We start from the raw sequence: 22,031 nt of genomic DNA on the forward strand, positions 1-22,031 counted from the left end.
GAGTAAACCCCTTCCTGACTCTGCAAATCCTGTCCAATCATCTACAAGGCACAAGTCAGAAGTGTGATGGAATACTCTTCACTTGCCTGGATGAGTGCGGCTCCAACAACACTCAAGAAGCTCAACATCATTCAGGCCAAAGCAGCCCGTTTGATTAGCAGCCCATCCACTACCTGCAACCTTCTGTCCCTCCACCACTGACGCACAGTGACAGCAGTGTGCACCATCTACAAGATGCACTGCAGTAACTCACCACACCTTCTTCGACAGCACTTTCCAAACACACAACCTCTTCCACCTAGAAGGACAAGGGGCAGCAACTGCATGGGAACACCACCACCTGCACGTTCCCCTCCAAGCCACACATCATCCTGACTTGGAAATATATTGCCGTTCCTTCACTGTCGATGGATCAAAATCCTGGAACTCCCTCCCTAACAGCACTGTGGGTGTACCTGCATCACATGCACTGCAGTGGTTCAAGAAGGCAGCTCACCACTACCATCAAGGGCAATTAGGGATGGGCAACAATTGCTGGCCTTGCCAGCAATGCCCACATCACATGAAAGAATACAAAAAAATAGGGGTGACACGAAAAAAGAAGGCAAAATTTTTATATAATGTATTGGGAGTAAAGCTGCCTCTCTCCTAAGTGCTCCATGACCCTTCCCCATTAAATCACTGGTTGCCTTGATATGGCTGCTCTATCCCCTTTCTGTCCTCCCTTGTTGGACCGTTGCTAGTACAAACAGTGTGTGCATCATTCTGTCGAGACAAAGTTCATAGAACACAGCATTCATTTATCTTATTAAATCCATTTATTTATGTCTTACAGTCAATGTGGATTGAGAGGACTACCTTTATCACAGCTTATAAATTACCTGGCATTCTGTGTTGGTTTGAAGTCAGTTCCTATTCCACTGTGAGTACAGTATCCTTTTGAGCGACACGAGTGTATTAACTTGTTCCTAATGTGTGCTGCTGGGATTCAACCCTTCATAGGAACCCTTGATAGGAAGCTCCACGCTCAATTGGTAACTGAGCCTGCAAAACCATGCAGAAATCGGCTCTGGACACATATCCACTGTCACCATACTTGTGAGAGCGCATGCACTATTACTGTAATAATGTGAATATACACGCAGTACTGTATCAGTGTGAGCAGGCACAGCAAGCAATTAGGAAAGCAAATGGTATGTTTGCCTTTATTGCAAGAGGATTGAAGTATAAGAGTAAGGAAGCCTTGCTGCAATTATCTAGGGCTTTGGTGACACCACACCTGGAATATTGTGTACAGTTTTGGTCTCTTTACCGAAGGAAGGATATATTTGCCTTAAAAGGGATGCAACAAAGGTACACTAGGTTCCGAAGAAGGGTCACTGACCCGAAACGTTAACTCTGCTTCTCTTTCCGCAGATGCTGCCAGACCTGCTGAGTATTTCCAGCATTTCTTGTTTTTATTTCAGATTTCCAGCATCCGCAGTATTTTGCTTTTATTCACTAGATTGATTCCTGGGATGAGAGGGCTGTCCTACGAGGAGAGATTGAGTAGAATGGGACTATGTTCATTGGAGTTTAGAAAGACGAGAGATGATCTCATTGAAACATATAAAATTCTGAAAGGTACATGCTGAGAAGCTGTTTCCCCTGGCCGGAGAGTCTAGAACTAGGGGTCATGTCTCAGAAAAAGGGGCCAGCCATTTAAGACTGAGATGAAGAGAAATTTCTTCACTCAAGAGTACTGAAAATCTTTGGAATGCTCCGCCTCAGAGAGCTGTGAATGCTCCGTCATTGAGTATATTCAAGATGGTGGTCGATAGAGTTTTGGACACTAAGGAAATCAAGTGAAATGGGGATAGAGCAGGAAAGTAAAGTTGAGGTAGAAGATCAGCCATAATCTTATTGAATAGTGGAGCAGGTTTGAGGGACCGCATGGCCTACTCCTGCTCCTATTTCTTATGTTTCTTGTGTTCTAATGCACATCAGTACCATATCAGTGTGAGAATACTATAAAACAGCACAGTATCGATGTGCAAATACCATTGTTATGATGCTTCATATGGAATCCAATGAAATTAAGGGGAAAGCGGTGTTATGGATACAGTATTTCTCAGTGAACGGAAGCAAAGGGTGATGGTGGTGGAATTATGATTTTCGGACTATGAGGTTTCCAGTGGTGTTCTCCAAGGGTCAGTTTTGGGTCCATTACTGTTTTCAATTTGTATAATCAACCTACACTCACATGTAGGAAGCAACATGATAACATGCAGATGGTACAAAACTTGGCAACGTAGTAGTTTGTGGTGAGGAAAGTTGTAGCTTTCTCAATGACATAGACAGGATGGTTAAATGGGCAGAAGCATAGCAGTTAGAGTTCAATGTATGAAAGTGTGAAGTGATGCACTTTGGAAGGACTGATATGGGAAGGCGGTAGATAAATGGCACAATTTTGAAAAGTGTAGATGAGCAGAGGCACCTTGGTCTCCATATACACACATCCTTAAAAGTTGCAAGGCAAGTTGATAAGGTTGGTAAAAAGCATATGGATTACTTGGCTTTATAAATTGATGCATAGAATATAAAAGAAAAGAGATCTTGCTAGCTCTTTGTAAATCATTGGTTAGGCCTCAGCTGGAGCAAAGTGAACAATTCTGGTCACCGCACCTCAGTAAATATGCAAAAGCCTCAGAAAGAGTACAGAGGAGTTTTACCAGGATAACTCTGGGGATGAGGGACTTCAGTTATGAGGAGAGGTCAGAAAAGTTAGGGCTGTTCTCCTTGGAGCAGAGAGGTTTAATAGGTGACCCAATAGAGGTTTTCAGGATGATAAGGGGTTTTGATAGAGTAGATAGAAAAATAAACTATTCCCTCTAGCGAGTGGGTCAACAACCTGAAGCCATAGATTTTAAATCATTGACAAATGATCTAGAGGGACAATGAAGGGAACATTTATCGCCCAGATTTATTACTATACCTGAAAAGGTGGTGGAAACTGATTCCATTAATAATTTTAAAAGGGAGTTAGACAGGTACTTGAGGATGAGGAACTTATAGGGTTAAGGACAGAAACAGGGATGTGGGACACGGTACAACTGCACTTTCAAAGAGCCAGCACAGGCATAATGGGCTGAATGGCCTCCTTCTGTGCAGTAAGATTCTATGATTCCCAAAACACCAACATAGACATGGATGACCTTTCACTTGGTGTTTATGATATGGTGGATATGTGAGGCTGGGGCAATCTGCTGATTGATGATGTATTATTGAAAGATTTGTTCTTGCAAACCTAATTGCAGCACACAATGCCACATGACCGAGATCAGTTAATTCAGCTTTAAACAGGGAGTCCTTCCTGATATCTACGACTGACCTCTACTCTGTACAGTGCATTTATTCAGTGAAGCATCAGGGAGTATCATAGCACAGACTACAGCACAGTTTTCCAGAATTAAAAGGTACAAAAATGATTGGCGTAAGCTAATCTTGAATTCAGAGTTTCTAGATCGTCCCTTCTTGAATGATTCATAAGAACATAAGAAGTAGGAGCAGGAGTAAGCCATATTAGCCCTTCACACCAGCTCCACCATTCAATAAGATCATGACTCATCTTTGACCTCAACTCCACCTTCTCACCCAATCGACATATCCCTTTATTCCCCGAGACTCCAAGTTCGCATCCTACGTTCCAGAATGTAAAAAGTAAAACCCCATCAACTATTTCTTTTTGTTATTACAGAACACCATCAGCCCCCTGGAAAATGCAATTGAGACAATGCAGAAAACCAACGAGAAGATCCTCACCTTGATCAGCCAATACCACGGGGACGACCACCTTCCCATCAATCCTCTCTCTATGTTGCTGAATGGTATTGTGGATCCAGCAGTCATGGGTGGATTTGCTAAATATGAAAAGGTAAAGAGGACATTGATTTATTTATTCATGCCTAACAGCTAAGAGACAAAACCAGCACAGGCGTAATTCTGGCATGATCCACTCCAGATAAGGAGCCTCACTGCAGAGGAGTAGAAATCAAGGCAGGGCAAGAAGACAATAAGGTCTAGTCTGCGGCCTGAACTCACATCTAGCAAAACTCCACACCTGTACTTGTCAGTGTGAGATTATACATCAGTAATGTATCCGTGTGTAATTAAACTTACCTTCCGGGAGCAATCCAGGCGCTCCAGAGTTTTGAAAAAAAAGTCAACAGTGACATCACAGGAAAGCTGCAAGGTGATTGGTTGCTGAGTAACAGCTGTTAGGGAATAACTCTAAACAGCTCAGTAAGTAATTAAAGAGAAAGGTCTACAGTGCTTTTTCAACATATTAGGTAGTTTTTTTTTTAGGGAATCAAGGTTCCTAGTGTTCATAATCAAATTTTTGGGTAATTTAAGGGAGTAAAAACAGAGTGAAAAAAAAACAAAGAGTGACATCATAGGAAAACCATAAATTCATTGGTTGGTAAGTAACTGCTAATTTTAATTATATATTCTAAGTTGATTTCAGATTAAAGGTGAATAGGAAAACTATTTTATAGATTAAAAACTAAAGACCACTCGGAAAATTAAAAAAACAAATTAAAATCTAATTAAATAAAATTAGAGGTGCAGGGTCAGGCGATGTGTTGTACCTGCATGATGTGGGAGCTGGTGGACCCCATTGTGGTTCTGAGTGACCACATCTGTAGCAAGTGTTGGCTGCTCGAGGAACTCCGGCTCAGAGTTGATGAGCTGGAGTCTGAGCTTTGGACGTTGCAACACATCAGGGAGGGGGAGAGTTACCTGGACGCTGTGTTTCAGGAGGCAGTCACACCCCTTAGATTAACTACCGTGAATTCACCCAGTGGTCAGGGACAGGAGGGTGTGACTATGAGTGAAGCAGGTAGAGGGATCCAGGAGATAGTGTTGCAGGAGTCTCAGCCCTTGTCCTTGTCCAACAGGTTCAAGATTCTTTCTCCCTGTGTGGACAAGAGCAGGGACTGTAGGGAGGATGAGCAAACTGACCACAGCACTGTGGTACAGGGAGCCATTCAAGTGGGGGGAGAAAAGAGAAATGTAGTCGTAATCGGGGATATTATAGTTAGGGGCATAGACACTGTTCTCTGTGGCTAGGGTCGAGAGTCCTGAAGGCTCTGTTGCTTACCTGGTGCCAGGGTTTAGGATATCTCATCTGGGTTGCAGAGAAACTTGGAGTGGGAGGGGAAAGATCCAGTTGTCGTGGTCCATGTAGGTACCAACAATATAGGTAGAACAAGGATAGAGGTTCTGCTGAGGCAATATGAGCAGCTAGGGGCTAAATTAAAAAGCAGAACCAAAAAGGTAATAGTCTCCAGATTACTACCTGAGCCATGAGCACAGGGTCAATAAGATTAAAGAGGTAAATACGTGGCTCAAAGACTGGTGTGGGAGGAATGGGTTCGAATTTATGGGACATTGGCACCAGTACTGGGGAAGGAGGGTGTTGATCTGATGGGAAGGGCTCCATCTGAATCATGCTGGGACCAGAGTCCTGGCGGAATTGCATAACTAGGGCCGGAGATAGAGCGTGAAACTAAATAGTGGGGGGGGGGGGGGGTGCAGGGTTCAGTTGCATGGAAAATCAGGAAGTCAAAGTTAAAGGAGAAGGTAGGAGTGCAGGTTAGTGATGAGGTTGATTGTGTTACCAGAAAATAAAAGGAAGGGACAGAACGTGTAAACATCATATTGCACCAAGGAATCGTACAAGAGTAGGGAAATTTGATAATAGAACAAACTTAAAGGCTTTGTATCTGAATGCACGAAGTATTCGGAATAAAATTAATGAGTTAACAGCGCAAATAGAGACGAATGGGTATGATCTATTACTGAGACGTGGTTGCAGGAAAACCAGGTTTAGGAATTGAATATCCAAGGGTACTCAGTATTTCAGAAGGATAGGCAGGAAGGAAAAGGAGGTGGTGTAGCTTTGTTAGTAAAGGAAGAGATCAGTGCTGTAGTGAGAAATGATATAGGCACTGGAGATTAAGACGTAGAATCTGTCTGGGTAGAAATAAGAAATAGCAAGGGAAAGAAGACCCTGGTGGGAGTAAGCTATAGGTCCCCAAACAGTCGTTCCGCAGTGGGGCACAGTATAAACCAAGAAATACTGGGGGCTTGTAAGAAAGGTATGGCAATAATCATGGGTGATTTTAATATGCATATAGACTGGATTAATCAAATTGGCAAGGGTAGCCTCGAGGGAGAGTTCATTGAATGTATTAGAGATTGTTTTTTGGAGCAATATGTTGTGGAACCAACCAGGGAGCAGGCTATTCTAGATTTGGTATTGTGTAATGAGGTGAGATTAATTAATGATCTCATAGTTAATGATCCTCTGGGGAAGAGTGATCAAAGCATGCTAGAATTTCAAATTCAGTTTGAGAGTGAGAAACTGGAGTCCCACACTAGTGTTCTGGAGTTAAACAAAGGTAATTACATAGGCATGAGGACAGATTTGGCCCGAGTGGACTGGGCAGGAAGACTAAAAGGCAGGACAGTTGATGAGCGGTGGCAGATATTTAAGGAGATATTCAATTCCTACCAACTAAAGTATATTCCAGAGAGGAAGAAAGATTCTAAGAGGGGGGAAAAACATCCATGGCTAAGCAAGGAAGTTAAGGATAACATAAAGACAAAAACTAAGGCATACCATATTGCAAAGGCCAGTGGCAGGCTGGAAGATTGGGAAACTTTTAAAGACCAACAAAGTGTTACTAAAAAAGTAATAAAAAGAGCAAAGGTAAATTATGAAAGAAAACTAGCGTAAAGTATAAAAACGGATAGCAAAAGCTTCTGTAAGTACATAAAAGGGAAGAGAGTAGCTAAAGTGAATGTTGGTCCCTTGGAGGATGAGACTGGGGAGTTAATTGTAGGGAACACAGAAATGGCGGAGACACTAAATCAGTATTTTTCCTCAGTTTTCACGGTGGAGGTCACTAGTACCATCCCAATAATAACAAGTAATGCAGAGGTTATAGAAAGGGAGGAACTTAGAAAAATTATCATCACTAGGGAAAAAGTACTGAGCAAACGATTGGGATTGAAGGCAGACAAGTCCCCATGGCCTGATGATCTTCATCCTAGGGTCTTAAAGGAAGTGGCAGCAGAGATAATGGATCCATTGGTTATAATATTCCAAAATTTCCTGGATTCAGGAATGGTTCCAGTGGATTGGAAAAATGCTAATATAATGCCCTTATTCAAAAAATGAGGGAGGCAGAAAGTAGGAAACTATAGACCAGTTAGTTTAACATCTGTCGTTGGGAAATTGTTAGAATCCATTATTAAGGAAGTAATGACAGGACATTTAGAAAGTCAAAACGCAATCCATCAGAGTCAGCATGATTTTATGGAGGGTAAATTGTGTTTGACTAATTTGCTAGAGTTCTTCGAAGATGTAACAAGTAAAGTGGATAATGGGGATCCTGTAGATGTAGTATCTCTGGACTTCCAGAAGGCATTTGATAAGGTGCCGCACAAAAGGTTAATACACAAGGTAAGGTCACATGGGGTTGGGGCAATTTATTAGCTTGGATAGAGGATTGGCTAACCAACAGAAAACAGAGAGTCGGGATAAATGGGTCCTTTTCTGGTTGGCAAGATGTACCTAGTGGGGTGCCACAGGGTTCGGTCCTCAGGCCCTAACTATTTGCAATCCATATTAATGACTTGGATGCAGGGATAGAAGGTACTATAGCCAAATTTGCAGATGACACTAAAATAGGTGGGATAGTAAGTTGCAATAAAGAAATAAGAAATGTACAAATAGATATGGATAGGTTAGGTGAATGGGAAGGATAGAGTTTAACATGGATAAGTGTGAGGTTATCCATTTTGGTCAGAAGAATAAACAAAGAACAAAAGAACAAAGATAATTACAGCACAGGAACAGGCCCTTCGGCCCTCCAAGCCTGCGCCGATCCAGATCCTCTCTCTAAACATGTCGCCTATTTTCTAAGGTTCTGTATCTCTTTTCTTCCTGCCCATTCATGTATCTGTCTAGATACATCTTAAAAGAATCCATCGTGCCCGCATCTACCACCTCCGCTGGCAATGCGTTCCAGGTGCCCACCACCCTCTGCGTAAAGAACTTTCCACGCATATCCCCCCTAAACTTTTCCCCTTTCACTTTGAACTCGTGTCCTCTAGTAATTGAAACCCCCACTCTGGGAAAAAGCCTCTTGCTATCCACCCTGTCTATACCTCTCATGATTTTGTACACCTCAATCAGGTCCCCCCTCAACCTCCGTCTTTCTAATGAAAATAATCCTAATCTGCTCAACCTCTCTTCATAGCTAGCGCCCTCCATACCAGGCAACATCCTTGTGAACCTCCTCTGCACCCTCTCCAAAGCATCCACATCCTTTTGATAATGTGGCGACCAGAACTGTACGCAGTATTCCAAATGTGGCCGAACCAAAGTCCTATACAACTGTAACATGACCTGCCAACTCTTGTACTCAATGCCCCGTCCGATGAAGGAAAGCATGCCGTATGCCTTCTTGACCACTCTATTTACCTGCGTTGCCACCTTCAGGGAACAGTGGACCTGAACACCCAAATCTCTCTGTACATCAATTTTCCCCAGGACTTTTCCATTTACTGTATAGTTCACTCTTGAATTGGATCTTCCAAAATGCATCACCTCGCATTTGCCCTGATTGAACTCCATCTGCCATTTCTCTGCCCAACTCTCCAATCTATCTATATTCTGCTGTATTCTCTGACAGTCCCCTTCACTATCTGCTACTCCACCAATCTTAGTGTCGTCTGCAAATTTGCTAATCAGTCCACCTATACTTTCCTCCAAATCATTAATGTATATCACAAACAACAGTGGTCCCAGCACGGATCCCTGTGGAACACCACTGGTCACACGTCTCCATTTTGAGAAACTCCCTTCCACTGCTACTCTGTCTCCTGTTGCCCAGCCAGTTCTTTATCCATCGAGCTAGTACACCTTGGACCCCAAGCGCCTTCACTTTCTCCATCAGCCTGCCATGGGGAACCTTATCAAACGCCTTACTGAAGTCCATGTATATGACATCGACAGCCCTTCCCTCATCAATCAACTTTGTCACTTCCTCAAAGAATTCTATTAAGTTGGTAAGACATGACCTTCCCTGCACAAAACCATGTTGCCTATCACTGATGAGCCCATTTTCTTCCAAATGGGAATAGATCCTATCCCTCAGTATCTTCTCCAGCAGCTTCCCTACCACTGACGTCAGGCTCACCGGTCTATAATTACCTGGATTATCCCTGCTACCCTTCTTAAACAAGGGGACAACATTAGCAATTCTCCAGTCCTCCGGGACCTCACCCGTGTTTAAGGATGCTGCAAAGATATCTGTTAAGGCCCCAGCTATTTCCTCTCTCGCTTCCCTCAGTAACCTGGGATAGATCCCATCCGGACCTGGGGACTTGTCCACCTTAATGCCCTTTAGAATACCCAACACTTCCTCCCTCCTTATGCCGACTTGACCTAGAGTAATCAAACATCTGTTCCTAACCTCAACATCCGTCATGTCCCTCTCCTCGGTGAATACCGATGCAAAGTACTCGTTTAGAATCTCACCCATTTTCTCTGAGTCCAAGCATAACATTCCTCCTTTGTCCTTTAGTGGGCCAATCCTTTCTCTAGTTACCCTCTTTCTCCTTATATATGAATAAAAGGCTTTGGATTTTCCTTAACCCTGTTTGCTAAAGATATTTCATGACCCCTTTTAGCCCTCTTAATTCCTCGTTTCAGATTGGTCCTACATTCCCGATATTCTTTCAAAGCTTCGTCTTTCATCAGCCGCCTAGACCTTATGTATGCTTCCTTTTTCCTCTTAGCTAGTCTCACAATTTCACCTGTCATCCATGGTTCCCTAATCTTGCCATTTCTATCCCTCATTTTCACAGGAACATGTCTCTCCTGCACGCTAATCAACCTCTCTTTAAAAGCCTCCCACATATCACATGTGGATTTACCTTCAAACAGCTGCTCCCAATCTACATTTCCCAGCTCCTGCCGAATTTTGGTATAGTTGGCCTTCCCCCAATTTAGCACTCTTCCTTTAGGACCACTCTCGTCTTTGTCCATGAGTATTTTAAAGCTTACGGAATTGTGATCACTATTCCCAAAGTAGTCCCCTACTGAAACTTCAACAACCTGGCCGGGCTCATTCCCCAACACCAGGTCCAGTATGGCCCCTTCCCGAGTTGGACTATTTACATACTGCTCTAGAAAACCCTCCTGGATGCTCCTTACAAATTCTGCTCCATCTGGACCTCTAACACTAAGCGAATCCCAGTCAATGTTGGGAAAATTAAAATCTCCTATCACCACCACCCTGTTGCTCCTACATCTTTCCATAATCTGTTTACATATTTGTACCTCTATCTCACGCTCGCTGTTGGGAGGCCTGTAGTACAGCCCCAACATTGTTACCGCACCCTTCCTATTTCTGAGTTCTGTCCATATTGCCTCACTGCTCGAGTCCTCCATAGTGCCCTCCTTCAGCACAGCTGTGATATCCTCTTTGACCAGTAATGCAACTCCTCCACCCCTTTTACCTCCCTCTCTATCCCGCCTGAAGCATCGATATCCTGGGATATTTAGTTGCCAATCATGCCCTTCCCTCAACCAAGTCTCAGTAATAGCAATAACATCATACTCCCAGGTACCAATCCAAGCCCTAAGTTCATCTGCCTTACCAACTACACTTCTTGCATTAAAACAAATGCACCTCAGACCACCAGTCCCTTTATATTCATCATCTGCTCCCTGCCTGCTCTTCCCCTTAGTCACACTGACTTCATTATCTAGTTCCTTACAGGCTTTTGTTACTACCTCCTTACTGTCAACTGACCTCAATTGGTTCCCATCCCCCTGCCACATTAGTTTAAACCCTCCCCAACAGCGTTAGCAAAAGCACCTCCAAGGACATTGGTTCCAGTCCGGCCCAGGTGTAGACCGTCCAATTTGTAATAGTCCCACCTCCCCCAGAACCGGTCCCAATGTCCCAAAAATCTGAACCCCTCCTTCCTGCACCATCTCTCAAGCCACGCATTCATCCTGACTATTCTTTCATTTTTACTCTGACTATCACGTGGCACTGGTAGTAATCCTGAGATTACTACCTTTGAGGTCCTACTTTTTAACTTGGCTCCTAACTCCCTAAACTCTGCTTGTAGGACCGCATCCCATTTTTTACCTATATCATTAGTGCCTATGTGCACAATGACAACTGGCTGTTCACCCTCCCCCTTTAGAATGTTCTGCAGCCGATCTGAGATGTCCCTGACCCGTGCACCTGGGAGGCAACATACCATTCGGGAGCCTCGTTTTCGACCACAGAACCGCCTATCTACTCCCCTTACAATCGAATCCCCTACGACTATAGCCCTTCCACTCTTTTTCCCGCCCTTCGGAACAGCAGAGCCAGCCACGGTGCCATGGACCTGGCTACTGCTGCCTTCCCCTGGTGAGCCATCTCCCTCAACAGTATCCAAAACGGTATACTTGTTTTGGAGGGAGATGACCGCAGGGGACTCCTGCGCTGCCTTCCTGCTCTTTCTCTGCCTTTTCGTCACCCATTCCCTTTCTCCCTCAGCAATCCTAATCTGCGGTGTGACCAATTCACTAAACGTGCTATCCACTACCTCCTCAGCATCGCGCATGCTCCAAAGTGAGTCCATCCGCAGCTCGAGAGCCGTCATGCGGTCTAACAAGAGCTGCAGCTGGACACACTTCCTGCACGTGAAGGAGCCAGGGTCATCAGCCATGTCCCTGAGCTCCCACATTGAGCAAGAGGAGCATGATACGGGTCTGAGATCTCCTGCCATTTTTAATCTTAAGTTTAAACTTAGTTAAATGAAAAAGGAACGAAAAGTTTTTACCAATCACAATAAAACCAGAGAAATCGAAAAAGCCTTACCTTATAAACACCCCACCGAGTCCTTTTTTTTGGTTAGAGGAGGAGGGCGGGTGGGAGACACTACAAGTGTGGTGTCTCGGGTTCAGAAACCGCCCAAATATATAGTGTTTTACTTACCCAGCAGCCCCCTGGCCTCCGCCGAAAAACAAAAGGAAATTAAATTTACTTTCAAACTGACTTTTCCAGCTGCTCACTCGCTCACACGCTGCTCCCGAAAAAGCTGCTGCACTGAAAGGAAAGTTATTTATCCACAAATTATTTATCCACAAATTATTATCTAAATGGAGAGAAACTTCAGAGTGTTTCAGTGCAGAGGGATCTGGGTATCCTCGTGCATGAATTGCAGAAAACTAGTATGCAGGTGCAGCAGGTAATAAGGACTGCAAATGGAATTTTGGCATTTATTGCTAAAGGAATAGAATATAAAAGTAGGCAAGTGTTGTTGCAACTGTACATGGCATTAGTGAGACTGCACCTGGAGTATTGCGTACAATTTTGGTCCCCTTACTTGAGGAGGGATGTAGTTGCGTTGGAGGCAGTTCAGAGGAGGTTCACTAGATTGATTCCAGAGATGAGGGGTTTGTCTTATGAAAAGAGATTGAGCAGTTTAGGCCTTTACTCTCTGGAGTTTAGAAGAATGAGAGGAGATCTAATTGAGATATATAAGATGATTAAGGGGATTGACAAAGTAGACGTAGAGAGGATGTTTCCTCTGGTGGGGCAATCTAGAACGAGAGGTCATAGTTTTAAGATAACGGGTAGCAGATTTAAACAGAGATGAGGAGAAATTACATCTCTCAAAGGGTCATGAGTCTGGAATTCACTATCCCAGAGTGCGATGGATGCCGGGACATTGAGTAAATTTCAGGAGGAGATAGACAGATTTTTAATTAGGATTGGGTGAAGGTTATGGAGAACGGGCAGGAAAGTGGAGTTGAGGCCGAGATGAGCTTGGGCTGATAAGTGGCAAGTAACATTCGCGGCACACAAGTGCCAGGCAATGACCATCTCCAAAAAGAGAGAATCTAACCATCTCCCCTTGACATTCAATGGCATTACCATCACTGAATCCCCCACTATCAACATCCTAAGGGCAACCATTGACCAGAAACTGAACTGGAGTAGCCATATAAATACCATGGCTACAAGAGCAGGTCAGAGGCTAGGAATCCTGAGGCGAGTAACTCGCCTCCTGACACCCCAAAGCCTGTCCACCATCTACAAGGCACAAGTCAGGAGTGTGATGGAATACTCTCCACTTGCCTGGATGGGTGCAGCTCCAACAACACTCAAGAGGCTCGACACCATCCAGGACAAAGCAGCACGCTTGATTGGCACCCCATCTACAAACATTCACTCCCTCACCATCGATGCACAGTGGCAGCAGTGTGTACCATCTACAAGATGCACTGCAGCAATGCACCAAGGCTCCTTAGACAGCACCTTCCAAACCCGCGACCTCTACCAACTAGAAGGACAAGGGCAACAAATACATGGGAACACCACCAACTGCAAGTTCCCCTCCAAGTCACGCACCATCCTGACTTGGAATTATATCTCTGTTCCTTCACTGTCGCTGGGTCAAAATCCTGGAACTCCCTTCCTAACAGCACTGTGGGTATACCTTCCCCACATGGACTGCAGCGGTTCAAGAAGGCAGCTCACCACCACCTTCTCAAGGGCAATTAGGGATGGGCAATAAACGCTGGCTTGGCCAGTGACGCCCACATCCCATGAATGAATAAAAAAAAAGCCATGATCGTATTGAATGGTGGAGCAGGCTCGAGGGGCTGAATTGCCTACTCCTGCTCCTAGATCTTATGTAAACATCTCCACTCCCAATGTATCAGTGTGAGATTATACACCCGTACTTTATCAGAATGAGATCATTGGCTGAATTTTCCGGCCCCTCACCCACCGACATCGGGGGCATGGCAGAGGGCTCGGAAAATACTTTCGGGAGAGACCCGCCATGGGCCTTGATGCCGAGAAGGCACAGCCCCATATTACCAGCGGCAGTGAGGCCTCGTGGCGAACCCACCCCCTCCCACTGCTCGGTGATGGGACATCCATTTAAATATGTTAAGAGATGTAAATGAAAGAATAGTTACTCACCTTGTCCCGCCAGCCATCTCGCTCCGATATTACGGCACTCCCACACCATCTGATCTCCAACCAGAGATACGATGCGGGACACTGGTGGGAGGGGGGAGGACGTAAGTAAGTATTTCTGTTTGGGAGAGGGGGAGTGGGGTCAAACTGACCTGATTGGTCGAGGTGATGATAGGAAGGGGTAAAGGTAAAAGTTTCTGAACTTTGGGGGTGCGGGGGAAAGGTCAGGTACTGAAGGTAAATATTTTGGTGGGGGGAGGGCAGGAATGATATGTAAGGCTATTGGGGGGTGGGAGAGGGGCTGGAAATGTTTCTTTAAAAATATAAACTCATTTAGCACTCTAAGCCCTTTAGAAATTGTGCCGGCAGCTGCGCAGTCTGCCTCGGCCATGTAAATGAGCCACTGCGTTTAATATCATGGCAGCTCTGCGGAGTAAACCGTGCATGCGCTCTGCCATCTTTGAACTCATTGCTGAGATTGGTGGCGAGCTGGTAAAATGCAGCCCTATACATTTGTACTGTAGCACTGTGAGATAATTATACCTATAGATTATAATGTGAGATTATACATCTGTTTTTATCTCCCCCTTATGAATCCTTGTTCACTGCTTTCCAATTAAAAGCCAAAGAAACCAGCACAAACAGGCTTTCTTAGGTTTAAAGAAGAAAAGTTGAAATTTATTAAACTTAAACTCTAATTCATTTAACACCTATGGATACACGACGCGCCCACGCTAGCATGCATATGCGATACACACATGCAAATAGAGACAGAAAAGAGCAGAAGAAAAATAGAGTGGAATGGTTTGAGGTAATATCTGAAGAGTTTTTGCTATGGTTCTTCAAGCTCACTGTAGAGTCCTTGATTGTAGGTAGATCTTGGTTTTTGTTGGGGCCCAGTATTCTTCTTAAACCTTGTTCACTGTAGGAGACTTTGCTCACTTGGGGTTCATGTGTCTTCAGTGGATTCAGAGGCTTGTGAGAATGAGATGGGAGCAGACAGGAGTGAACTTCTCAGTCCAGAAGCAAACAGTCACTCTCAGTTGAAACTCTCTGTGGCTACTTCAAAAGAAAACCCCGGAACAACCAGTTAGTCATGTGACCAGCTGGTCTAACCATCCTGGCCCTTGCGGATTGTATCCTCCTTAGCAGGCCCTGGAATGCGCTCCTCACCTTCAATGTCTGTTAGTATGTAAATGTTTTTTTTCCAGCCACGGCTAATCTGTTTAACAAGTCATTTCCTCACTCCAATAACAGTTAAAAATCAATGTTCATGACAAAATTGATGTTCCTCATTCTTGGCAGGTGGGGGCCTAGCATAACAACCTGTATTGTATATGTATGAGATTATTACAGCTGTACTGTATCAGTGTGAGAATGTATACCTGTAATTTATCAGTGTGATATTATTGCACCTGTATTGGATCAGTGTGAGAATGTACACTTGTACTGTATCATTTAGAGATTATACTCCTACACTGTGTCCGTGTGTGATTATACATCAGTAATGTGATTAAACAACTGTACTGTATCGTGTGAGATTATTACACCTGTACTGCATCAGTGTGAGGTGATTACACCTGTACTTTGTCAGTATGAGATTATATACCTGCACTGCGTTAGTGTGAACTTATATACCTCCATTATAACAGTGTGAGATTATACACCTGCACTGGATAAGTTTGTAATTATACACCTGTACTTTGTCAGTGTGTGATTATACACTGTACTGTATCAGTGTGAGATTCTACATCCCTACTGTGTCACTGTCAGATTATCACACTTACATTATATCAGTATGATATTACACACACTGTATCAGTGTGTGATTATACACCTGTACTGTGTCACTGTGTGATTATGCACCTGTACTGTGTCAGTGTGTGATTATATACCTGTACTTTGTCAGGTACCTGTACTGTGTCAGAGTGTGATTATACACCTGTACTGTGTCAGTGTGTGATTATGCATCTGTACTGTGTCAATGTGTGAATATATACCTGTACTGTGTCAGGTACCTGTATTGTGTCAGTGTGTGATTATACATCTGTACTGTGTCAGCTACCTGTACTGTGTCATTGTGTGATTATACACCTGTACTGTGTCAGTGTGTGATTATACATCTGTACTGTGTCAGCTACCTGTACTGTGTCATTGTGTGATTATGCACCTGTACTGTGTCAGTGTGTGATTATACACCTGTACTGTGTCAATGTGTGATTATATACCTGTACTGTGTCAGGTACCTGTACTGTGTCAGAGTATGATTGTACACCTGTACTGTGTCAGGTACCTGTACTGTATCAGTGTGTGATTGTACACCTGTACTGTGTTGGGTACCTGTACTGTATCAGTGTGTGATTTTACACCTGTGCTGTGTCACTGTGTGATTATACACCTGTATTGTATCAGTGTGTGATTATATACCTGTACTGTGCCAGGTACTTGTACTGTGTCAGAGTGTGATTATATACCTGTACTGTGTCAGGCACCTGTAGTGTATCAGTGTGTGATTATATACCTGTGTAATAATCTCACAGTCAGGTACCTGTACTGTATCAGTGTGTGATTTTACACCTGTGCTGCGTCACTGTGTGATTATACACCTGTAGTGTATCAGTGTGTGATTATATACCTGTACTGTGCCAGGTACTTGTACTGTGTCAGAGTGTGATTATATACCTGTACTGTGTCAGGCACCTGTACTGTATCAGTGTGTGATTATATACCTGTAGTGTATTAGTGTGATATTATTATACCTGTACTGTGTCAGTGGGAGATTATACACCTATACTGTGTATATAAAGGTGTATAATCACACACTGAGACACTGCAGATGTATAATCACACACCAACATTCTTTTTAATTTTAAGGAACATTTACTGAATTTAATTGAAAACTAACTTCCACTTGCTATTTAGAGAAATAATCTGCCCTCTTAATATTTTTTTTTAAAATTCTGTCAGTCACTGTGAGAAACAAAGATTCAATTTACTTTTTCTAAATTAAACTGCATAGTGACAAATTAGCTGTTTATAACTCTGTATCTGACATAAAAAACACACACAAACTCTTTGGTGCTGGCTGTCAATTAGGGAGTGTTGGCTATTATTTAAGTGGAGGCAATGTCTGGTTTTGACTCCATTTTTAATTGTTGCACCTTTTCAGGCTTTCTTTACAGAGGCTTATTCACAAGAACATCCAAAGGATTGGGAGAAACTGGCTCATCTCAAGGATCTCATAGCTTGGCAGGTAAGAACAAAACATTGATCTCAATGAACCACATCCACCATACACTCTGTATAGAACCCAAAATCTCAAACCCATTCCCACACTCTATAGAATCCAAAATCCCAAACCCATTCACACTCTCTGTATAAAATCCAAATTCCCAAACCCATTCCCACACTCTGTATAAAATCCAAAATCCCAAACCCATTCACACTCTCTGTATAAAATCCCAAATCTCAAACCCATTCACACAATCCATATAGATTGCAAAATCTCAAACCCATTCACACTCTCTGTATAGAATCCAAAATCTCAAACCTGCTCACATTCTCCGTATAGAATCCAAAATCTCAAACCCATTCACACACGCCATTTAGAATCTAAAATCTCAAACCCATTCACACTCTCCGTATAGAATCCAAAACACCAAAATGATTCACACTCTCCATATAGAATCCAAAATCCCAAACCCATCCACTCTCTCCGTATAAACTGTTACGACTACTCAAAACAAAGCCCCCAATCAAAATATCTGATTCTAATCATGGTGGGAGTAACGCACTGTCAATTCAGTCCCGTCGCTCCACTGGTCACAGCATATTTCTTTAAGATTTCCAAACCAGAAAAAAGAAAGCAGCTAAATTGAAGATCTAGTAACCCCCAAATTAAGTGAACCAAACCAGGTATCTTTAGATATCAACAAATTAACTATTTATTAAAAAAACTAAAAATGTTACATTACAAGATAAACCAATATCTAAAGACCTTATAACTTCTTATTTAAAATCTATCTCCTGCATTTGCATACATATACTCAAATTAACAGTGGTTCAGGTTTTAAAGAATGTAGATTTTTATTTAATTGCTTTTTCTCAGAACTAAAGCAAATAAACAAGTCTTTGTAAGTTATGATCCTGACAAAGGGGTTCCAATACAACACAGTCAAAGTTCACTGACAGTCTTTCAAGGTCTGATGAGAAAAAGGGTCTTTCCAAGATAGGAATTCAGCAGTTCAGTTCAGCTGTTGTAAGATTACCTGTCCCTTCCGTGATAAACACAGCAATGCCGATACTTTGTTAGAAAAGAAAATACTTTCTTAGGGAATTAATTTGGCTTGTTGCTCGGTAGAATATTGAGAGAGCAAATACGGCTCCTTCAGTTTAAAATCACCTCAGAACTCTGCTTAAAACCAGTTTTTTTCCAGCTAGTTTTCAAAAGTCAAACTGCAACATTGAATCTCGTCCTCTCTCTCTCTGGCTGTTGCATGGCAATCAGAATGCACCTTGGCTCACTGAGCTTCTGGAGAATTCTTAAAGGTACATTGTTCTTTTTACAGTCTTATATGTGCACCACAATATTTCCGAGGAGAGACAAAAAAAACACAGGACAGTGACAACACTCTCCATATAGAATCCAAAATCCCAAACCCATTCACACTCTCCATATAGTGTCAAAACTCCCAAACCCATTCACATACTCCATATAGAATGTCAACTCCAAAACCCATTAATACACTCCATATAGAATATAGACAACCAAACCCATTAACACATACCATATAGAATCTAAACGCTCAAGCCCATTAATGCACTCCATATAGAATCTAAACTCTCAAACCCATTAACACACTCCATATATAATCTAAACTCCAAAACCCATTTACACACTCCAGAAAGAATCTAGATTCCAAATCCATTTACACACTCCATGCAGAATTTAGACTCCCAAACCAATTTACACAGTCCATATAGAATCTAGACTCCCAAACACATTAACACACACCATATAGAATCTAGAGTCTCAAACCCATTTACACACTCCATTTAGAATCTAGACTCCCAAATCCATTTACACACTCCATATAGAATCTAAACTCCCAAACCCATTTACGCCCGTCATACAGAATCTAAACTCCCAGATCCATTCACCCTCTCCATATAATGTCAAAACTGGCAAACCCATTCACGTACTGCATATATAATGTAAACTCCCAAACCCATTCATACACACCATATAGAATCTAAACTCCCATACCTATTAACACACACCATACAGAATCTAAACTCCCAAACCCATTTACACACTCCATAGAGAATCTAAACTCCCAAAGCCATTTACACAGTCCATACAAACTCTAAGCTCTCAAACCCATTTACACACTTCATATAGAATCTAAACTCTCAAACCCATTAACACTCTCCATAGAATCCAAATTCCCAAACCCATTTACACCCTTCATATAGAATCTAGATTCCCAAGCCCATTAACACACTCCATGTAGAATTTAAACTCCCAAACCCATTTACACCCTTCATATAGAATCTAAACTCCCAAACCAATTTACACACTCCATTTAGAATCTAAACTCCCACACCCATCAACATGTTCCATATAGAATGTAACTCTCAAACCCATTCACACCCTTCATATAGAATCTAAACTCCCAAACCCATTTACACACTCCATATAGAATCTAAACTCCCAAACCCATTAACACACTCCATATAGAATCTAAACTCCCAAACCCATTTTCATGTTCCATATAGAATCTAAACTCCCAAACCCATTAACACACTCCACATGGAATCTAAACTCTCAAACCCATTTATACGCTTCATATAGAATCTAAACTCTCAAACCCATTTACGGTCTCCATATAGAATTTAAACTCCCAAACCCATTTACACCCTTCATATAGAATCTAGATTCCCAAACCCATTAACACACTCCATATAGAATCTAAACTCCCAAACCCATTTACAATCTCCATATAGAATTTAAACTCCCAAGCCCATTTACACCCTTCATATAGAATCTAGATTCCCAAACCCATTAACACACTCCATATAGAATCTAAACTCTCAAACCCATTTACACTCTCCATATAGAATTTAAACTCCCAAACCCATTTACACCCTTCATATAGAATCTAGATTCCCAAACCCATTAACACACTCCATATAGAATCTAAACTCTCAAACCCATTTACACACTCCATATAGAATCTAAACTCCCAAACCCATCAACATGTTCCATATAGAATGTAACTCTCAAACCCATTTACACCCTTCATACAGAATCTAGACTCCCAAACCCATTTACACACTCCTTATAGAATCTAAACTCCCAAACCCATTTTCATGTTCCATATAGAATCTAAACTCCCAAACCCATTAACACACTCCACATGGAATATAAACTCTCAAACCCATTTATATGCTTCATATAGAATCTAAACTCTCAAACCCATTAACACTCTCCATATAGAATGTGAACTCCCAAACCCATTTACACCCTTCATATAGAATCTAGATTCCCAAACACATTTACACACTCCATATAGAATCTAAATTCCCAAACCCATTTACACCCTTCATATAGAATCTAGATTCCCAAACACATTTACACACTCCATATAGAATTTAAACTCCCAAACCCATTTACACCCTTCATATCGAATCTAGATTTCCAAACCCATTAACACACTCCATATAGAATCTAAACTCCCAAACCCATCATCATGTTCCATATAGAATGTAACTCTCAAACCCATTTACACCCTTCATATAGAATCTAGATTCCCAAACCCATTTACACACTCCATATAGAATCTAAACTCCCAAACCCATTTACACACTCCATATAGAATTTAAACTCCTAAACCCATTTAAAAACCCCATATAGAATCTAAACACCCAAACCCATTGACACATTCTATATAGAATCTTTAGTCCCAAACCCATTTACACTCTCCATACAGAAGCTAGACTCCCAAACCCATTAACACACTCCATATAGAATCTAAACTCCCGCACCTATCAATATGTTCCATATAGAATGTAAACTCTCAAACCCATTTACAAACCCCATATAGAATCTAGACTCCCAAACCCATTCACACCCTTCATACAGAATCTAAACTCCCAAACCCATTTACACTCTCCATATAGAATCTAGACTCCCAAACCCATTGACACCTTCCATATAGAATCTTTAGTCCCAAACCCATTTACACTCTCCATACAGAAGCTAGACTCCCAAACCCATTAACACACTCCATATAGAATCTAAACTCCCGCACCTATCAACATGTTCCACATAGAATGTAAGTCTCAAACCCATTAGCACCCTTCATATGGAATCTAAACTCCCAAACGCATTTCTACTTTCCATATAGAATCTAAACTCTCAAACCCATTAACACACTCCAAATAGAATCTAAATTCCCAAACCCATTTACACCCTTCATACAGAATCGAGATTCCCAAACCCATTAACACACTCCATATAGAATCTAAACTCCCAAACCCATTTACACACTCCATATAGAACTAAACTCCCAAACTCCCAAACCCAAAGGGGCGGCACAGTGGCGCAGTGGTTAGCACCGCAGCCTCACAGCTTCAGCAACCCAGGTTCAATTCTGGGTACTGCCTGTGTGGAGTTTGCAAGTTCTCCCTGTGTCTGCGTGGGTTTCCTCCGGGTGCTCCGGTTTCCTCCCACATGCCAAAGACTTGCAGGTTGATAGGTAAATTGGCCATTATAAATTGCCCCTAGTATAGGTAGGTGGTAGGGAAATATCGGGACAGGTGGGAATGTGGTAGGAATATGGAATTAGTGTAGGGTTAGTATAAATGGGTGGCTGATGGTCGGCACAGACTCGGTGGGCCGAAGGGCCTGTTTCAGTGCTGTATCTCTAAACTAAACTAAACATAAACTAAACTCCCAAACCCATTTGCACTCTCCAT

General features: G+C 42.4%; 1 protein-coding gene across 2 annotated transcripts in view; it reads left to right on the forward strand.

Moving 5' to 3' along the window:
* Positions 1-22,031, forward strand: part of LOC137375787 (dedicator of cytokinesis protein 2-like) — a 690,449-nt gene that overhangs the window by 644,221 nt on the left and 24,197 nt on the right. For both annotated transcript variants that reach the window (XM_068043220.1, XM_068043218.1), the window contains exons 44-46: positions 836-922; positions 3,737-3,913; positions 17,221-17,304. In XM_068043220.1, coding sequence (XP_067899321.1) covers positions 836-922; positions 3,737-3,913; positions 17,221-17,304 — 348 coding nt within the window. The remainder of the gene's footprint in view (positions 1-835; positions 923-3,736; positions 3,914-17,220; positions 17,305-22,031) is intronic.

The sequence above is a fragment of the Heterodontus francisci genome, chromosome 12 (assembly GCF_036365525.1).
Source record: "Heterodontus francisci isolate sHetFra1 chromosome 12, sHetFra1.hap1, whole genome shotgun sequence".
In the NCBI taxonomy this organism is placed as follows: domain Eukaryota; kingdom Metazoa; phylum Chordata; class Chondrichthyes; order Heterodontiformes; family Heterodontidae; genus Heterodontus; species Heterodontus francisci.